This window comes from Ascaphus truei, chromosome 10, assembly GCF_040206685.1.
Source record: "Ascaphus truei isolate aAscTru1 chromosome 10, aAscTru1.hap1, whole genome shotgun sequence".
Classification (NCBI taxonomy): Eukaryota; Metazoa; Chordata; class Amphibia; order Anura; family Ascaphidae; genus Ascaphus; species Ascaphus truei.
In genome coordinates, this window is record NC_134492.1 from 62,642,753 (window position 1) to 62,664,487 (window position 21,735).

The 21,735-nt window shown below is 46.7% G+C and overlaps 1 protein-coding gene across 1 annotated transcript in view; it reads right to left on the reverse strand.

The window, feature by feature from the left end:
* Positions 1-5,230: 5,230 nt before the first annotated feature.
* Positions 5,231-21,735, reverse strand: part of AKNAD1 (AKNA domain containing 1) — a 126,200-nt gene continuing 109,695 nt past the window's right edge. The window contains exons 19-23 of the mRNA XM_075615500.1: positions 18,323-18,427; positions 13,938-14,036; positions 7,615-7,720; positions 6,509-6,665; positions 5,231-5,695 (exon numbers count right to left, since the gene is read on the reverse strand). Coding sequence (XP_075471615.1) covers positions 5,564-5,695; positions 6,509-6,665; positions 7,615-7,720; positions 13,938-14,036; positions 18,323-18,427 — 599 coding nt within the window. The 3' untranslated portion in view covers positions 5,231-5,563. The remainder of the gene's footprint in view (positions 5,696-6,508; positions 6,666-7,614; positions 7,721-13,937; positions 14,037-18,322; positions 18,428-21,735) is intronic.

Below are 21,735 nucleotides of genomic sequence, written 5' to 3' on the forward strand. Positions count from 1 at the left end.
AAATAAAGGACGTACCTTGATTTATATTTCTCTCACCAATTTATACACCGGAAGTGAACATATATCACCTTAAACCTTTATATGGTGACAGCAACTAATATCTATATCGATATATAGATATAAAAACTTACTTGATTACTGAAAAAGATACTCGTTATCCCAGAGGAACATCCAGTCAAGACAGTCCTCACTCTAACCACTCAAACAGTTAAAACTACAGGCTTTTTTTTTTAAGGACAAGCCCTTACCTGTCAAGTGAGCTCAGGTTTGAGTGATTGAGAAGTCCAGTCCTGCTGAGATGTTCTGGTTCTGGGAGTTCTGAATAACCGAGACGAGGCCCAGGTCAAAGATGGAATGATACCAAAAAACATATAATTTAATGTATACACAAGAGAACTGAAAAACCAAAACCAATACCACAGCCACTAAAAAATAAATAAATAAACATAGGCAGTCCACTGAAGGGATAAGGGGAGAGGGGAAAATAAAGAAAAAAGGGGGACAAGACAATACAAAAATGGGTGCAACAAGGGGAGACAGCAGGGGGGCAACGTTTCGGGGAACACCTCTTCGTCAGGCCCGTTCCCCCTCGCTCCAAAGGAACAGAGGGGTACTTCCCTGTCCCCACAACCCACAAGAACCAAATCAAGCCCCAAACAAAATCTAACAACCCCCCACACAAAATAGAAAGACTAAAGTCAGCTTAATTGTATAGCACTGAGTATATGTGATTCCCAGAGGAACAGTAATTGAATAAAGGCAAAGGTCAAACCACTGTAAATCTGGTAAGTGGTCACTTCAGCTTTAGCAGCAGTAATACCAGTGGACCCTATATTCTTATTTTATATGGTTATGTCCAATCATTGTTTCTAAATATTAAATGTGTTTTTTTATTTATACCTGTTGTTTTCTCTCAGCCCTTTGTCTAGTCCTGTTATGTGTTATTGGCTTTGATCATTTGCTAACATTATTGTTTTAAGCATTGCATTGATTTAACAATATTACGCTATATGTCTTTATTTGTTTTTATTTATATATGATTCTACTTAGTTTGGAGCACATCCCTGGACCTGACCCAGCTACTGGTCCTGGTTGTATATATCCTTTTTTTATTGGGGTAATGTGCGGGGCGCCAGAGATATAGTATCCACTTTCACATGGAGGAGGACTGGTAGAGAAGTGAGGAGGACTGGGAGAGAAGTGAGGAGGACTGGGAGAGAAGTGAGGAGGACTGGGAGAGATGTGAGGAGGACTGGGAGAGATGTGAGGGGGCTGGGTAAGATGTGAGATGTGAGGGGGCTGGGAGAGATGTGAGGGGGCAGGGTAAGATGTGAGATGTGAGGGGGGCTGGGTAAGATGTGAGGGTGTCTGGGAGAGATGTGAGGGGGGCTGGGTGAGATGTGAGGGGGGCTGTGAGAGATGTGAGGGGGGCTGTGAGATTTGAGGGGGGCTGTGAGAGATTTGAGGGGGGCTGTGAGAGATGTGAGGGGGGCTGTGAGAGATGTGAGGGGGGCTGGGTAAGATGTGAGATGTGAGGGGGTCTGGGAGCGATGTGATGGGTCTGGGAGAGATGTGCGGGGGGCTGGGTGAGATGTGAGGGGGGCTGGGTGAGGTGTGAGGGGGGCTGGGTGAGGTGTGAGGGGGGCTGGGTGAGATGTGAGGGGGGCTGGGTGAGATGTGAGGGGGGCTGGGTGAGATGTGAGGGGGGCTGGGTGAGGTGTGAGGGGGGCTGGGTGAGATGTGAGGGGGGCTGGGTGAGATGTGAGGGGGGCTGGGTGAGATGTGAGGGGGGCTGGGTGAGATGTGAGGGGGGCTGGGTGAGATGTGAGGGGGGCTGGGTGAGATGTGAGGGGGGCTGGGTGAGATGTGAGGGGTGCTGGGTGAGATGTGAGGGGTACTGGGTGAGATGTGAGGGGGGCTGGGTGAGATGTGAGGGGGGCTGGGTGATATGTGAGGGGGCTGGGTGATATGTGAGGGGGGCTGGGTGATATGTGAGGGGGTCTGGGTGAGATATGAGGGGGGCTGGGTGATATGTGAGGGGGGCTGGGTGATATGTGAGGGGGGCTGAGTGAGATGTGAGGGGGGCTGGGTGAGATGTGAGGGGGGCTGGGTGAGATGTGAGGGGGTCTGGGAGAGATGTGAGGGGGGCTGGGAGAGATGTGAGGGGGACTGGGAGAGATGTCAGGGCGTCTGGGTGAGATGTGAGGGGGTCTGGAAGAGATGTGAGGGGGGCTGGGTGAGATGTGAGGGGGTCTGGGAGAGATGTGAGGGGGTCTGGGAGAGATGTGAGGGGGTCTGGGAGAGATGTGAGGGGGTCTGGGAGAGATGTCAGGGCGTCTGGGTGAGATGTGAGGGGGTCTGGGTGAGATGTGAGGGGGTCTGGAAGAGATGTGAGGGGGGCTGGGTGAGATGTGAGGGGGTCTGGGAGAGATGTGAGGGGGTCTGGGAGAGATGTGAGGGGGTCTGGGAGAGATGTGAGGGGGGCTGGGGGAGATGTGAGGGGCTGGGTGAGATGTGAGGGGGACTGGGAGAGATGTGAGGGGGGCTGGGAGAGATGTCAGGGCGTCTGGGAGAGATGTGAGGGGGTCTGGGGGAGATGTGAGGGGGACTGGGAGAGATGTGAGGGGGTCTGGGTGAGATGTGAGGGGGTCTGGGAGAGATGTGAGGGGGTCTGGGAGAGATGTGAGGGGGTCTGGAAGAGATGTGAGGGGGGCTGGGAGAGATGTGAGGGGGGCTGGGTGAGATGTGAGGGGGTCTGGGAGAGATGTGAGGGGGTCTGGGAGAGATGTGAGGGGGTCTGGGAGAGATGTGAGGGGGGCTGGGGGAGATGTGAGGGGCTGGGTGAGATGTGAGGGGGTCTGGGTGAGATGTGAGGGGGTCTGGAAGAGATGTGAGGGGGACTGGGAGAGATGTGAGGGGGGCTGGGAGAGATGTCAGGGCGTCTGGGAGAGATGTGAGGGGGTCTGGGGGAGATGTGAGGGGGACTGGGAGAGATGTGAGGGGGTCTGGGTGAGATGTGAGGGGGGCTGGGAGAGATGTGAGGGGTCTGGAAGAGATGTGAGGGGGGCTGGGAGAGATGTGAGGGGGTCTGGGAGAGATGTGAGGGGGTCTGGGTGAGATGTGAGGGGGTCTGGAAGAGATGTGAGGGGGGCTGGGTGAGATGTGAGGGGGTCTGGGAGAGATGTGAGGGGGTCTGGGAGAGATGTGAGGGGGGCTGGGTGAGATGTGAGGGGGTCTGGGTGAGATGTGAGGGGGTCTGGGTGAGATGTGAGGGGGTCTGGGTGAGATGTGAGGGGGTCTGGGTGAGATGTGAGGGGGTCTGGGTGAGATGTGAGGGGGTCTGGAAGAGATGTGAGGGCGTCTGGGAGAGATGTGAGGGGGGCTGGGTGAGATGTGAGGGGGACTGGGGGAGATGTGAGGGGGACTGGGAGAGATGTGAGGGGGTCTGGGAGAGATGTGAGGGGGTCTGGGAGAGATGTGAGGGGGTCTGGGAGAGATGTGAGGGGGTCTGGGAGAGATGTGAGGGGGTCTGGGAGAGATGTGAGGGGGGCTGGGGGAGATGTGAGGGGGGCTGGGAGAGATGTGAGGGGGGCTGGGGGAGATGTGAGGGGGCTGGGGGAGATGTGAGGGGGCTGGGGGAGATGTGAGGGGGGCTCTGGTCTCTTCCCCCCCCTGCGCAGTCCTGTTCAACAGAATAAAACATTTAAAAAAACAACATTGACACAAAACATCCCCCCCCCCCTGGTGAGAGAGAACCTGTTGCTAAAAAATTTGAATCACACCACTGGTTATAATGCAGACACTCACCACAGTCACACATCCAATTAACGCTTTACACAGCGCTAGAAGCCCCTTATGACAAGCGGGCGCATTCTACATAACACAATACATATTAACGGGACTGCAGCCAGGTCTGGGCAGCAGAACTGACACTCCACATTTATGGTATGACTCAGGGGACATTGCAGGTGATATACAGGGAATACATGGCATTACGGTGAACATATAGTTAACCCCTTTCGTCCCCAACAAAGCTTAGGAGCAACCAGCCGGGCATAATACCATAACACACACACGCATAGCTCTATGGTAGAGCAAATCAAAAAGCTAGGGAGGTGGAAGTCCAATGCGTATAGGATTTACTTTAGGCCCAAAAGGCTCGCAAATCTATAAGACAAATGTATAACGCTTTGATGTTTTCCACCAGGTGCGAGCGGTAAAACCTGAGAAGTGTGGATAGTGGGCCACTCATTCATTTATTGGGCACAGGAGAGGGCCAGGGAACTAGTGCTCGGCCCGCAGCTGGGCCTAGGAAAAGAGAGGATGTATCTGCGATGGCTGGGGAACAGAGGTAAGCACTGGGGTGACCTACTCCCAGCCCTGGCGAAGGCTCTAGCCAAATTCAAGGTAAGAATAGACATAATTCTGTTGCACCTGGGAGGGAACGATCTGGGGTAATAGAAATGCTGCGAAAGCCATGCTTAGCGGTGATGCTAAGGAAAGGTAAAGGTACAGGCGTCTACTGTGCAGGAGGGCCTGGGTAGAGCCCCCAACTACGGATTGAAAGGCTGGAGGTGCTGCCGGTGCCGTCGGGCCTGCTATGTTCAATCAAAATGTGGGAAAGCAGGGCGCCAGCCGTAGGGTTGGGTCTACGCTGCCACCAAGCGGGGACGGTGAGCTGAAGCATCCCCGGCAGCCAGCAGGTGGGGGAAGGAGTGCAACCAAAAAGCGGCGGGACAAAGATCTCCTTCGCTATAGGAGGGGTGGGAGAGGAGGTGTGCCCCCTCCCCCACACACTGTTTTGCCGAATGCATTGGGGTTGGCAGGCAGGGATTTTTAACATGTGGTTAAAAATAAAGCGGTGACCTTTTTTTCTTCCAACTTAACGTATTATTACGTTTATTACGGCGTTGGGCTACTTATTGCAAAGGAGGATAGAAGCATTACACTTTTAAGAACTTCCTCACATCTCCCCTGAGGCTCCCACCCTCCAGCGTCAGAGAACGAGCTCTTGTTCTACTGTAGCTCTTCTCTTTCTTAATGAAACTGTTTGTATTTGAAAGTTTCAATCACATCCCACTCTCCCTGTGTATAAGTCTTTCACCGTTCACAAAACCTAATGGTTTTTTTTATAGGATTACTAAGAAATATCTATATTATTTCCTTATTTCTTTGAAAAGTACCGAAGAACATAACAGTTGCACAAAACAAAAAGGAAACTGAAGGGACCTTGTACATGAAGAAATACACTTCTGTGCGCATTTAATATAGAGGCAAAGAAAATACAGAATGGTCTACAGATTTGTATTGTGAACAGAAATATAATTAACGAGAAGGAGCGCTAGTGAAAATGAGCAGAACTGTATATTCCTTTTCTGGAGCTTGTGAATCCCCCTGCGGAATCTGACCACGTATAAACAGTATTTTATGTTTAGTGGAAAGCCTTTCAAGGCGCTGCATAATAATGCAGAGTATCTCAACACGCCAGCCCTCAAGGGAGAATCAGCTTGTCCTCCGAACTGTGGAAGTGAGTAGTGATAGTCGCTATTCATTTCCGTCACAGTTAATAACTGTAAAAGCTCCTATTGGACTGAGCGTTGGCGAGATCGGCAGCCACGGCTTTTACCATCCTCTCTGTCGTTCTCTTCATGCTTCTTGCCGTCCGGATGGCTTGGTCCAAGACAGAATTCAGGACCTGTGTACAGAAGAGATGTTAGAACCCGTGAGTGGAGTGGAGAGGTGTGCGGGCTTTGTTACCGAGTCTGTGCTGGATTCGCTATGAACCTCAATGCACGGAATATAGTCTCTACCTCTACTCCGCCGTATCTTTCATCCCAAACCAGAGATGTACTGTATGCATGTATGCATGTCTTTATTTATTTCATTATATAGCGCCATTAATGTACATAGCGCTTTACAGCAGTAATATATGTGTCAATCATATAAATAACAAATAATATAAATAACACATAATGGGAATAAGTGCTTCAGACATAAAAGTAACATTTAGGAAAAGGAGTCCCTGCTCTGAAGAGCTTACAATCTAATTGGTTGGTAGGAAGAACGTACAGAGACAGTAGGAGGGCGTTCTGAGACGTCTGACACTCTGGGAAATGTATGTACTGTATGTAATAAGGTGCACGTTCTCTGTTCTCAGCTTGAGGACCAACATCATCCATTGAGTATTCCTATTGGGCGGCCATTTACACCCCTGGAGAGAACCGGAAGTATCTCGGGATGCAGGGGTCCCAGAACTGAAGATACACGGGTCATATTATTTATCGGCGGAATGGGCTGCAGCTGGAACCTGTTTTATGCCCAGGGGGAGAGAGAATCACACGGCTTGTTTACACTGAATATAGATCGAGAAAGAGAATGTGTTTATCTCCTTCCGTAACAAGAATCAGACCCCGCACTGGAAAATTAAAGATAACACACCTACTCCCAATGTGTCATCCCGGTTATTGTGACGTGACACCTCCGGGATTGTGTGTGCGTGTATTGCTACCTTGCAGTCCATATTATCGACACAGTTCTGATCTGCACATGGCCACGATTTCCTTCTGCGGAGAAGCTGTTGCGGTGATGGTGTAACGGGGTCGGCAAACCGCGAGCTGCAGTGAAGTGGAGTTCGGAAGTTGTGTCTAGGTGACACAAGGTGTGATCTGTGTACAGACATATACAGCTTCAGATGAAGACATATCATGTGGCTGTGACTATAGCTGTGTTGTACTGTGAGCCGGGGGGAGAAAATGATGCACATACAGTACATCCCCTTAACCTTTACAGTCCCGGGGGTCCGACCACCAGAGTGCCACCGGACGTTCAGGTCTCCTAATCGCTCCAGGCACGATCACATGATGAGACCCCCAGAAATGGGAGAGGAGGATCATCCCCAAAAAATGATCATGTCCTCATGGTACGTCGTTAGGGCGCTGTGACGCTTCTCTGCATCATGTTAAATCCCTTGTCCCATTTCTGTCACCCAGGGGATTGCAGAGAATACTAGTTTCTCCCTTTTCTTTAGCTCTCATTCACAGGGTGGGAATTGGGGGTGTCTCCTTGAACCAAACACCCCTATCTTCAGCTCAGAGAAGATTGGCTCCCAAATCTCAAGCCAATAAAAAGCTGCAACATCATTGGTTGTGGTCTCCTGTTGGATGTCCACTTAAATCCCCTTTAAAAACCAGGAAGTAATTCTGGTAACGTCACCAAAACAGGGGGGTCCACGGAGCTAAGAGTAGCGCGGTTCGGTTCTGGAGAACACCCGATTCCAATCAAGTAAAAAAAATAATACAATAATGGAGGTTAATGAACCCATTGAGTGCCGGAAGAGTCGTGGTGCCTTAGTGGCACAGTGCAGTCACATGACTGCGGCAGCCATTTTGGAGGACACAGAAGAGATGGGGACCCTCCTCCTCCATTTGTTACTGGTTAGATCGCGTCCTGAGCACCATGGGAACGCAGGACTCGCTATAAACTGGAAAAAGCAAGCCCTTTAACATGGCTTAGTCACTAACCCCAGGGTACCCGTCCCCGTATGTCCTGAGGCACTCAAACGGTTAATAGTAATAATGAGTACTGGGAAGGAATTAGCGTTGTGGTGCCACTCACCTGTTCATGGGCGAGTACTTTGTGCTGTTCTTAGTAAGAAACGTTCCTTTATTCTGCGTCTCTGCCGGGATTGGGGAGACCCAGTGGGACTTCAACCAGGGAAATTCTGCATAGAAATAGAAAATCCTCCTAATCTATAACACATCACATGTATGTGTACTGTATATATGTATGTTTATGTATGTATGTATGTATGTATGTATAGGTACCTCGCTACATATGTATTTGTAAAAAAAAAAAAACAGCGTATCCCGGACGTGTTCCCGCCCCAATCTGTCAGTCTCACTAATTATCAGCGGCTTATACTCTTCAATTGCGCCTCCCTACTGGGGTCAGTACTTTTCCAATACCAATTCAAATAAAATGTTATGGGCTCAGACAACCTTCCAAATACAACATACTGTACATTATGGGCCAACGTTGCTAAGCGGTGCTAATGCATACGACGCCCTGCGGCCCATTTACTCGTTTATGGCTAACAATTTGGATGGTATGTACTGTAGGAAACGATTTCACATGTTACCAAACGCGAGCAGAAAAAGGAGCGAGGCTTCAAACACCCTGTCACGTACGGCACACCAGTGAGCACGTGCCCTGTATACAGGACAAGGGTTAATACACAGATATCTAGCTAGCCCACTTTTCACCTTCGCAAAGTTCCCTCAAATGAGTAACATCGCCCCTCAATCCGTCCCCATATACCACCTGTCACGGACAGCACACACGTGAGCTCGTGACTTAGATATACAATCAGGGTTAATACACATGGCTACTCTAGCCAACTCACCTTTCTCCTGCGCAAGGTACCTTCAATTAGATAATATTAACCCCTAACGCAATTGCAATCACATATATGCTGTCACCACCCAAGATATTTATGCAAATAAAAGATGTCAAATTAATATTTGCAAGAGCACCAGGTCCCTGTTTATTATAGAAAAATCTATGCACTTAACACACTCATCTGTGTGGACAAAATGTGTCTGAAAATGTAAATTACTCTCTCCAGAGCATCAACAGTTAATTCGGAGCCCAAAGCATCACTTATTAAATGTTTTAATATATATTCATGCCAGTAGGGATTTATAATATTTTGTATTACCTCCAAGGGTTATATTAAACTACTTCTGTGTTACAATTTATATTCATTTAGACACATTTTAGTTTTTTTGAGGTAAAATAGAATTCATTCACTAGATTAACAGTCCCCCTTTTATCCAATATATTTTTGATACATATATTTTGTTAGGCTGTCTTTAGTATATTCATGTTTTTAAGTTAGTGTGTCTTGCTGTTATTCCAATAAAAACTTGTTCTTTTTTCTGACTCTGCAGTGCATCTGGTTCTTGCAATATAATCTTTATTAGTAGATTTTCTTTAGGTGTAATTTAGAGTGCTAATAAGGGGGTTGTCTTTGTCCTTTTCATTTGTGTGTTCTATATAGTTGTTATTATCCCCTAGCACCAACAAGCTCTATAACTTTTCTAACTGATCTAATTTGGGGTTTATATTTTATTTTACCCCTATAGTCAGTATTAATCTGGGGGCTTGATTTAACCTTTAATATTAGGTGTTGAGCAACTTCCTTTTTTGTGTGTTTTATATATATATATATATATATATATATATATATATATATATATATATATATATATATATATATATATATATATATATATATAAAAATAAAATACAGTGCTTAGGTTACATAAAAAGGATTATAAGAACATACAATTATAAAACAGATGAATCAGACTGCTCTCCTTAATTATTAGGTCCTATATATATTAAATGGGCAGGTGCATAGAGGTAAACAATATAACATACAGAGAGAACCCAAAAGCAAGGCTCAAAGAACCCCACTAAAATGCACTCATTGCCATTGATCACAAAATAAAGGCAATCTTAGCCCTGTAAAAGATACCCTCCTGAGGTCAAACAACAGGTCAAATAAGGGATGAAAATGAGTGACCAAAACAAACATTTTTGAGTACAATAGTGCTCCCATTACATTTTGGATATGGTTATTATATGACACATGGACCGCAGGGGATAAGGAGTGTTTTGCCATCAGTCTAATTATAGCTATCAAGCGGCAATTAATGGTTCTCCTCCTTGGGGAACAATTTTATGGATTTTAACTATTTAGTGTGAATTAATTGATGCAATAAATTTTTTTGTTTTGGTCACTCATTTTCATCCCTTATTTGATCTGTTGTTTGACTTCAGGAGGGTATCTTTTACAGGGCTATGATTGCCTTTATTTTGTGATCAATGGCAATGAGTGCATTCTAGTGGGGTTCTATGAGCCCTTCTTTTGGGTTCTCACTGTATGTTACGATAATTACAATAGATGCAGAACAGTTTCTCAAAATAAGAGGATAATATAAAATTGAAATCCCTATACAGTACATTACTAAAATGTCATAGGTTTTCTCCCAGAGGTCACTGTCGCAGGAAGATGAGATATCACGTGTTTGGTCCAAACACACCTCTGTTGAAATCTTATTTTACTAAACCCTTTCTAAGATTTAAGAACATTTTTCCCCCATTGAAACAACGTAAGCCCACCCCGTCGTAAATCAGCTGTTAGATTGACATTTTGTTACGACAGAGAAAAAAAAACCATACAAACGACGTTTAAACTTTTCCTCAATATCTAAACGCACTCATAACTTTCCTTCTGTACTTACACACACGTGAGCTACATCAATAGATTCAGGCGGTCATTACGGATTTGAGCTACAAATAGATATCTGTCTCTCGGTACCTGCTAGACCTGACGTGTCTGTAATCATTATATGCCACTCTGGGCCACGTATACTCCCGTACTTCTTAGCATGTTGAGCATATGACATCACATGATATTCTCATTTTTTAATAAAGTCCTTCAATGAAGCTTACACTGTGTGTCACCTCTCTCTGCATTGTATCGGTAATTTCATACCAACATTTAGCTTTCTTTGAGGCAGACCTGTATCTGGTTAACGTTTACGACCTTCTAAACCAACACATATGTCACCTTGAGTTGGCCATCCGGATTAAAATACATAACATCTCATGATATTATCTTCATACCCCTGTCTGTATGCTGCCCCCTCCCCCCTGTCCCCCATAATTGGGGGATCCCCCTGAACCAAACACCACAGTTTTCAGCTCCGGGGATCCTCCAGTACCCAAGATACTTACCGGTGAATTTACAGGGATTAAATCTCCCTCTGGGAAAACAAACTGGCATGCCATATAAATCCCCTTTAAAAACCAGGATGTACTGTAATACTGGAATTTATTTATTTATAAAATATTTTTCCAGGAAGTAATACAGTGAGAGTTACCTCTCGTTTTCAATAATGTCCTGGGCATAGAGTTAAGATGACAAATAATACATGGTTACAATACATAGTTACATAAGTGCTTTACCAATAAGTATCTCGGTCAGTTGGGGACACCCCCGGAGCTGGTAATAGTGAGGTTTAGCCCTGGAGGACGCCAAAGTTCCAATCCTGTACAATAAATGTTGGTTAGAAAGGGGGGATTGCTCCGTTAATTGATCCCAAAAGCTTGCAATCTTCTTGTTACATAGTTACATAGTAGATGAGGTTGAAAAAAGACGTAGGTCCATCAAGTTCAACCTATGCTAAATTTAGACAACAGATACTTTATCCTATATCTATACTTACTTATTGATCCAGAGGAAGGCAAACAAAAAACCCCATTAAGGGGAAAAATTAATTCCTTCCTGGCTCCAAGAATTGGCAATCGGATTAATCCCTGGATCAACATCCTTCCCATGTATACTTATTTGGTATATCCCTGTATACATTTCCCATCTAAAAAGATGTCCAACCTTTTTTTGAACAAATCTATTGTATCTGCCATCACAGTCTCCATGGGTAATGAATTCCACATTTTAACTGCCCTTACTGTAAAGAACCCTTTCCTTTGTTGCTGGTGAAATTTCCTTTCCTCCAACCTTAAGGGATGGCCCCGAGTCCTTTGTACTGCCCGAGGGATGAATAGTTCTTTTGAAAATTCCTTGTATTGTCCCCGAATATATTTGTATATAATTATCATATCCCCTCTTAGACGCCTATTTTCTAATGTAAATAAATCTAATTTAGCTAGCCTCTCCTCATAAGTTAGATTGTCCATTCCCTTAATTAATTTGGTGGCTCTTCTCTGCACTCTCTCTAGTTCCATAATGTCTTTTCTTAGGATTGGAGCCCAAAATTGTACTCCATATTCAAGGTGTGGTCTTACTAATGCTTTGTAAAGGGGCATAATTATGTTTAGTTCCCTTCCATCCATTGCCCGTTTGATGCAAGATAAGATCTTGTTTGCCTATGCAGCTACTGCATGACATTGGGCACTATTGCTAAGCCTGCTGTCTACAAGCAATCCTAAATCCTTCTCCATCAAGGATTCCCCCAATATATCTCCATTTAATTTGTAAGTCGCCTTTTTATTCTTGCATCCCAAATGCATAACCTTACATTTATCTGTATTAAACCTCATCTACCATTTACCTGCCCACGTTTCCAGTCTCGCCAAGTCTTTCTGAAGAGAAATTACATCCTGCTCTGATTCTATTCCCTTACACAATTTAGTATCATCAGCAAAGATAGAGACTTTGCTCTCGATCCCAACCTCAAGGTCATTAATAAACAAGTTAAAAAGCAGGGGTCCCTGTACCGATCCCTGAGGTACTCCACTCACGACTTTAGCCCAACCTGAAAAAGTTCCATTTATGACAACCCTCTGTTGTCTGTCTTTTAACCAGTTTTCAATCCAGGTGCATATATTATTACTGAGTCCAATTTTCTTTATTTTGTACACCATCCTCTTGTGTGAAACCGTATCAAAAGCCTTTGCAAAATCTAAGTAGACCACATCAACTGCATTACCCTGGTCTAAAGTCCTACTTACCTCCTCAAAAAAACAAATAAGGTTAGTTTGGCAAGATCTATCCTTCATAAATCCATGCTGACTATTACTAATAATTTTGTTTTCCATTAGGTATTCCTGAATATTATCCCGTATTAAACCTTCAAGTAGTTTCCCTACTATTGAAGACAGGCTTACAGGTCTGTAATTTCCCGGTTGTGATCTAGCTCCCTTTTTAAATATAGGCACCACATCTGCTTTGCACCAATCTTGTGGTACTGAGCCTGTGGAAATGGAGTCCTTGAATATTAAATATAATGGTTTTGCTATTACTGAGCTTAACTCCTTGAGAACTCTTGGATGTATGCCATCGGGGCCAGGTGCCTTATTTACTTTAATTTTTTCAAGCCGCCTAGGAACTTCTTCCTCAGTTAAGCAATTGTTCATTAATATGGAGGTTGTGGCTTCCTCCTGCGGCACTACTATTGAACTTGATTCTTCCCTGGTAAACACAGAGGCAAAGAATGTGTTTAATACCTCAGCTTTTTCCGTATCTCCAATAATCTGCCTACCCATCTCACACTGAAAGGGTCCTATATTTTCTTTTCTCATTTTTTTGATATTAAGGTACTTAAAGAACTTTTTAGGGATGACCTTACTTTCTATTGCAATCCTTTTTTCATTATCCATTTTTGCTAATTTGATTGCCCTTTTGCAATTTGTTACATTCCTTATAATTCTGATACGATGTCTCCGTCCCTTCTGACTTAAAGAATCTAAACGCCTTCCTCTTCTTGTCCATTTCCTCCCCTACCTGTTTATTTAGCCACATTGGTTTTGACTTATTTCTTTTATACTTATACAAGGGTATACACTGATAAGTGTGCTTTTCTAACAATGTTTTAAAGACTGACCATTTATTTTCTACATTTTTCCCTGCAAAAACATCATCCCAGTGTATTACTTGTAGATTAGACGTCAGTTTATTAAAATCTGCCTTTCTAAAGTTTAAGGTCTTTGTTGAACCCAAGAAATCTATTTTTTGATAATTTATTTCAAATGAGACCATGTTATGATCACTGTTACCCAAATGTTCCTGTTGTGGAGTCCGGGCGTCCCAGTTATAGTCATTTGAATGGATGATTATAATCTAGGTCTCTAAAATAATCAAACCAAAACATACTGAGCGATTTCACAATGAGGTGTACATTTCATTCAGCACTGAAGGGGTTAACCCATGGGTGGCCCACTCAAGTCGTCAATGTCCCCCAACAGGTCAGGTTTTAAGGATATCCCTCTTGGGGGGTTTTGGGGACTGGAGTTGAGAACCCTGGGTTCATTGATAAGACATATCGCTGTCATTAGCTCTGCGTGGTCCTGAGTGGGACTGCAGCTTTATTACACGTCGGCAGTATTAAAAAAATAAGCAAAACATGTACCCTTTCCACACGTGGCACGGTCCTGCATACAGAACTTTCTCCGGCCGCCCGTGGTGAGTTTAGTGTCGCTAATTCTGTTCCAGGTTTGGTTTGGCGACGCTGTGGACGGGACAGAAGTGTAAATGTTCAGATTTAACACCGAAACGCTAACGAGAAGCGGTAACCTGGAATCACTTTACTGTACATCTGCAGAGCAAGCAATATCCTATATGTGTCTTTGTAATAAATCAGTTCTGTACTATGAGAAAACACTTGTAGCATTTAAAAACAAAACAAAAATCTCTGAATTACAATTTTAATGTATTATAATGTAACAAGCATTTTTTTGTTTCTATAACAATCCTTTACAAAGTCACATCCCGTTCCACTTCCGAAAATGCTCTGGCACACCTCTTTTTGAGCCCTGCCCTCTTTCTAGCAGTGCACCAATTGTATCTAGTGACTGCCTGGTCACATGATCTTCCCCACAGACCAACAGCATCTTTGGTCCTCTTCTGCTGCACTGACAGCCATTTAGTTAACCCACAAGCCAAATATTCGCAGATCGATCGGCAACTGAACTAATTACTTATCATTGTGAGGATTGTATTGATGCACATATCAAAGGGAAAAAAATATTTAAACAAAAAACGGCAGCTTGGACTGCTACTTTAACACATTATGTAAAAAGACTGCAATTTAAAAACAGCATTAACCATGTCACTGCCATTAGTACACTTTGCTCCTAGGAGGGACTGACCCCTTAACCATGTCACTGCCATTAGTACACTTTGCCCCTAGGAGGGACTGACTCCTTAACCATGTCACTGCCATTAGTACACTTTGCCCCTAGGAGGGACTGACCTCGTAACCATGTCACTGCCATTAGTACACTTTGCCCCTAGGAGGGACTGACCCCTTAACCATGTCACTGCCATTAGTACACTTTGCCCCTAGGAGGGACTGACTCCTTAACCATGTCACTGCCATTAGTACAATTTGCCCCTAGGAGGGACTGACTCCTTAACCATGTCACTGCCATTAGTACACTTTGCTCCTAGGAGGGACTGACCCCTTAAACATGTCACTGCCATTAGTACACTTTGCCCCTAGGAGGGCGATCCCTTAACCATGTCACTGCCATTAGTACACTTTGCCCCTAGGAGGGACTGATCCCTTAATCATGTCACTGCCATTAGTACACTTTGCCCCTAGGAGGGACTGACCCCTTAACCATGTCACTGCCATTAGTACACTTTGCCCCTAGGAGGGACTGATCCCTTAACCATGTCACAGCCATTAGTACACATTGCTCCTAGGAGGGACTGATCCCTTAACCATGTCACTGCCATTAGTACACTTTGCCCCTAGGAGGGAATGACCCCTTAACCATGTCACTGCCATTAGTACACTTTGCCCCTAGGTGGGACTGACCCCTTAACCATGTCACTGCCATTAGTACACTTTGCCCCTAGGAGGGACTGACCCCTTAACCATGTCACTGCCATTAGTACACTTTGCTCCTAGGAGGGACTGACCCCTTAACCATGTCACTGCCATTAGTACACTTTGCCCCTAGGAGGGACTGACCCCTTAACCATGTCACTGCCATTAGTACACTTTGCCCCTAGGAGTAGGGTGACCAGATTTTCAAAATGAAAAACCGGGACACATTAAAAAATTATTTATAAAACAAATTACATCACGTAATGCACCAAGTTGCCATGACAACGAGACACTGATGTCAGGCGGTGACATGTTGCCATGGCAATGTGCCACCACGTGATGCCTCGGCGCCATAATACGTCCCATTGTCATATCAACTTGATGCCGCGTGACGTCATGGAGCGTCTCGTTGTTATGGCAATGAGCATTACGTGACGTGGCGCAGCCATGTCGATGGAATTTGGAGGGGAGGATACAGGCCCACAGACACATAGACAGGGACACAGTGACAGTGACAGACAGCGACACACACACACACAGTGACACACACACACACAGACAGTGACACACAGTGACAGTGACACACAGTGACAGTGACACACACACAGACAGGGACACACAGTGACAGTGACACACAGTGACACACACAGTGCCACACACAGTGACACACAGTGACAGTGACACACACACACACAGTGACACACACACACACACACACACACACAGTGACAGTGACACACACACACACACACACACACACACAGTGACACACACACACACACAGTGACAGTGACACACACACACAGTGACAGTGACACAAACACACACAGAGACAGTGACACACACACACACAGACAGTGGCACAGACAGTGGCACACACACACACACAGTGACACACACACAGACAGTGACACACACACAGTGACACACACACAGACACAGTGACACACACACACAGTCACACAGTGACACACACACACACTGACACACAGTGACACACACACACACAATAAGCCCACCTCTGCAAACACACACATAAAAATAAGGCCTCTCCCCCCTTGGAGTGGGTAAGGTGTCTGGGAGGGGGGTATTAGGGGGCATGTGGGTTACCTGGGGCCCGGAGATGGGCCTGCAGGAGCAGCATAGGTAGCCAGTGCAGCTGAGAGACCAGCAGGCCCGCGGAGCCTAAAGGGAGGGACAGAGGGGCGGAGCCTAAGGAAGGGGAGGACCCGGCATTACTGGAGGAGAGAAGGGAGGGGGGCGGTGCTGAGGGAAGGGGAGACCCGGCTTGCAGCACCTCGTCAAAACTCCCCCCCCCCCCCTCCACTTCCCACAGCCCCAAAAGCCGGGACCCCAAGTACAAACCGGGACAATTTGAAAATTATATGGAAACGGGACAGCACATGAAAAACCGGGATTGTCCCGGCTAAACCCTACCTAGGAGAGACTGACCCCTTAACCATGTCACTGCCATTAGTACACTTTGCCCCTAGGAGGGACTGACCCCTTAACCATGTAACTGCCATTAGTACACTTTGCCCCTAGGAGGGACTGACCCCTTAACCATGTCACTGCCATTAGTACACTTTGCCCCTAGGAGGGACTGACCCCTTAACCATGTCACTGCCATTAGTACACTTTGCCCCTAGGAGGGACTGATCCCTTAACCCTGTCACTGCCATTAGTACACTTTGCCCCTAGGAGGGACTGACCCCTTAACCATGTAACTGCCATTAGTACACTTTGCCCCTAGGAGGGACTGACCCCTTAACCATGTCACTGCCATTAGTACACTTTGCCCCTAGGAGGGACTGACCCCTTAACCCTGTTACTGCCATTAGTACACTTTGCCCCTAGGAGGGACTGACCCCTTAACCCTGTTACTGCCATTAGTACACTTTGTCCCTAGGAGGGACTGACCTCTCTAAGGCTGCGGCCGCGCTGGCGCTCAAAGCATGCGTAGCTGGTGTCCTGCGTCTGCTCGCGCGCGGGGGGAGGGAGGGGGCGGCATTGCCAAATATTGTGGTAATGGGAAAGTATAAAATTTTTATTTACCTAAGCGCACCGTGTGTGTGCACGCTCATACCCGCGTGCGCATCGCGTGAGCGGGGACTTGCATATATATATATATATATATGCAAGTCACCTCGCCAAGCACCGCCCGCTCAGCGCTAGCGGGGCCGCAGCCTAACATGTCACTGCCATTAGTACACTTTGCTCCTAAGAGGAACTGACCCTTGTAAACAGAAATTCATTGTATTATTATACAAAATAAAGTAAAGTACTGTTTGCATTAGCTGTAGTGTTGGACCAGGTCCTACATTTTTTTTAAACCGGGTAACGAGTACCCGGAGGATTTGGCACTTTGTACCCAGCCGGGTACCCGGCTACACGGTTTTTCACTTACCTTGGGGTGGAGGAAACTTACCTGGGGTGGAGGAAGCCCACGGCGACATCGGAACAGGTAAGCAGAGGTGCGGGGGCGGTGGGGCGGCATCAGCGGTCAGTGTGGGGCCCGCGCAGGAGCTGCAGGACTCCATACTGCACTGGGAGCTGGGACCATGTGACCGGAGCAGGAGAAGAAGCTTTCCTATTGGACAGCCGGCTACCAGCTCCCAGTGCAATATGGAGTCCTGCAGCTCCCGCGCGGGCGCCACATGACTGTGATGCCGCCCCACCGCCCACGCACCTCTGCTTACCTGTTCCGATGTCCGCGCGGGCTTCCAGCAGGTAAGTAAGAGATACTTTTCAACTACCCTGACATTACCCGGATACCCGGCGCTGGGTCCACTTTCCAGTTGCCGGGTCCGGGTAATTTCCGGGTAGCTGAAAAGCCGCCGGGTACCGGGTAGTACCCGGTACATCACTAATTAGCTGTGCTGCAGCAAAACCCAAGACAGACGGTCAGCCAGTGAAACAATATATTCCCACAATCATAGCTTATTTCTTTCTATACTTACACGTTAAAGGAGAATTTCTTGACAATGTGCACGAAAGGACAAAGTCGTCGTAATCCTCATGTTGTGTACATTTTCTTTCCCTGGTTTTGCACTTGCAGTTAGGACCTGTGAATATTAAACATGGCAGATATTAATGTGATCCCGCTCCGCGCTATAAGGGTTAGGGCTTTCTGGGGGAGATGTATAAAGATGGGGCAATTTACTGTTCTCCAAAACACGACAAATGTATGAAGCTTGTGACATTAAGAAATTAACCTCACACACAGCGGATCTATTTGATGCAAAATGAGAGGAAATCTGCACCAGTTATAGCTGCAAATTTTAATACATCTCATTATAATAAAGCGCTGATGTTTTCCTCCCTATAACTCCTCCCCTAACTGCTCCCTATAACTCCTCCCCTAACTGCTCCCTATAACTCCTCCCCTAACTGCTCCCTATAACTCCTCCCCTAACTGCTCCCTATAACTCCTCCCCTAACTGCTCCCTATAACTCCTCCCCTAACTGCTCCTTAGTCTTGTCTTTCTTAGTTTTATTGAGGGAAAATCACAGGAAGAAAGGTGCTTGCAGATGTATTTTGGGTAGAGAGGCTTCTCTGTCTGAAGTGCAGTGTATCAAGGTAAGGCAGTGTAAAACAGAAAGGCCTTGCTGGGTAAATAGCAGGCAGGTACTCACTCAGAGTCCAGGGTGAAAAGGAAGTGAGGGGCAAGGGTCACACTAGAAGTGAAGTGAGACTATACTAACTGTCAGCAAGGACAGGAGGGTAGGAATAGCCCACTCTCAGCTAGGAGAATAGGAGATTGCAGACAACCAGCACTGACTAGGGCGGTGTAAACAACATGTAACAATAATGTTGCCTTTTCACATGCAGCTACAGTAGCTGCTGGGACAGGGAGAATAGCCGGCAGCTAAACCAGGGAGACATGAATCCTATGAGCTGCAAAGGGAGACAGAGAAATGTAAAATACTGTTCCACGACACTGCTCCCTATAACTCCTCACCTAACTACTCCTTATAATTCCTCCCCTAACTGTTCCCTATAACTCCTCCCATAACTGCTCCCTATAACTCCTCCCCTAACTCCTCCCTATAATTAGGGTGACCAGATTTGTCCTGTCCTGTCGTCTCTAAAACCTGTCGCTTTTTCCTCTGCAATATTACAAAGATACGCCCTTTCCTCTGTTGCTCGACTGCTAAAACTCTGACTCAGGCCCTCATTCTCTCCCGTCTCGACTACTGTAACCTCCTGCTGTCCGGCCTTCCTGCCTCTCACCCGTCTCCCCTACAATCTATCCTAAACGCTGCTGCCAGAATCACTCTACTCTTTCCTAAATCTGTCTCAGCGTCTCCCCTGCTCAAATCCCTCTCCTGGCTTCCTATCAAATCCTATATCACACATGCAATTCTCCTCCTCACTTTTAAAGCTTTACATTCTTCTGCCCCTACTTAGATCTCAGCCCTAATTTCTCGCTATGCACCATCCAGACCAGTGATTCCCAATATAAAGTGAAAAAAGAGGAAATAACAGTGCGCAACTAAGTTGTAACGTGACGTGATAAGTGAAAATAAGTGAATTAAATAACTTAACCTAGAATTGAGCGTCTGCAGCTGTGATGAAGGGGGGGGCTCAGAATCCCCCTGGAGCTAACAAATGCATACAAAAAAGACACAGCGCACAACGCTCATAGTGCATTACAAATATTATTCACATAAACAATAAAAGGGTGAGTAATGTGCGTACATCAATTGCAATAAAATCAAGCAGTTTCGTACTAGTGCTCTAGCTTTTTATTAGCACCCTACTGCGCAATTTGATCGTGGTCGAACGGCGCCGAATTCCTGTGGTGACGTCAAGAACCAGGAAGCACTCCACACGGAGGAGAGTGCAAACGCCCAGCAGATGACCAGATTTGCTTTGCTGAAGCACTACAGGAACCAGCAGCTCCCGGCCCAATCGTGCACAGGGGAGCAAGGACCAGCAGAGGTTGTGCACCTACTCCAATAGGACCCTGCACCATCGAGGATAGCAGTTTAACCCCTGCAAGGACACCTAATCCGGTCTCCGGAGGCGTTGGGTAACATATCCCGAAACTGCTTGATTTTATTGCAATTGATGTACGCACATTACTCACCCTTTTATTGTTTATGTGAATAATATTTGTAATGCACTATGAGCGTTGTGCGCTGTGTCTTTTTTGTATCCAGTGATTCCCAACCAGGGTTCCCTGGGGCTCCTTGAAACAGTCTCAGGGGTTCCTCCTATGGACCACAGACCCCCCGGGGGTATTTTGAAGGGTGGATTGAGAGAGAGTGGGGTAATTGACGGCATGTAGGGGACAGTGAGAGAAGAGAGAAGAGAGGGGGGCAGGAGGGAGTGAGTGAGGAAAAGAGGGAGTAAGAGTGAGACGCAAGGGATAAATACATGCGAGGCGGGAGGGGGGCGAGTTAGTGAGATGGATGGGAGAGAAATACATGGGTAAAGGGTGGGAAATAGAGGTGGCTCATGAGGTGTGAAATGTTGTGACTGACCCCTGTCGAACCTAATATGTGTCGGCCAGATAGGGGTTCCCCGAGATTTTTCAAAATACTTCAAGGGTTCCTACAAACAAAAAAGGTTGGAAATCACTGATCCAGACACTTGCGTTCTACTCAAGGATGTCTTCTATCTACCCCCTTTGTTTCTAAAGCCCTCTCCCACCTTAAACCTTTCTCACTGACTACCCCACACCTCTGGAATGCCCTTCCCCTCAATACCCGACTAGCACCCTTTCTATCCACCTTTAAGACCCATCTTAAGGCACACTTGCTTATAGAAGCATATGATTAGCATCGTAGATATTACTTGACACATCTACTATATATTTGTGAAAGTGTCCTATGTGTCCGTGTCTGTATATGTCTCCCTGTGTCCCTCCCTGTGTCCCTAGCGGCAATCTCATTGGACCTTGGGCCAGGCCAATGAGATTGCTCCCTTGGGCCGCCCGCCCCCGCACACCTCTCATTGGCCTGAGGCGGAGTGACGGGTCAACACACACACACACACACACTCCTCCCCGATGCTCCACTCACCTCCCCCCCGATGCTCCACTCACCTCCCCCCCCCGATGCTCCACTCACCTCCCCCTGATGCTCCACTCACCTCCCCCCCCCGATGCTCCACTCACCTCCCCCCCGATGCTCCACTCACCTCCCCCCCGATGCTCCACTCACCTCCCCCCCCGATGCTCCACTCAACTACCTCCCCGATGCTCCACTCACCTCCCCCCCCCGATGCTCCACTCACCTCCCCCCCTCCCCGGCGGGGGGACAGGCAGCTGACACACGGCACCTAAGATGGCGGCGGCTGGAAGGACCCCCTTCCTCCCTCGCGGAGTAACTAAGATGGCGGCGGCCAGAACGAGAGGTGACGTGT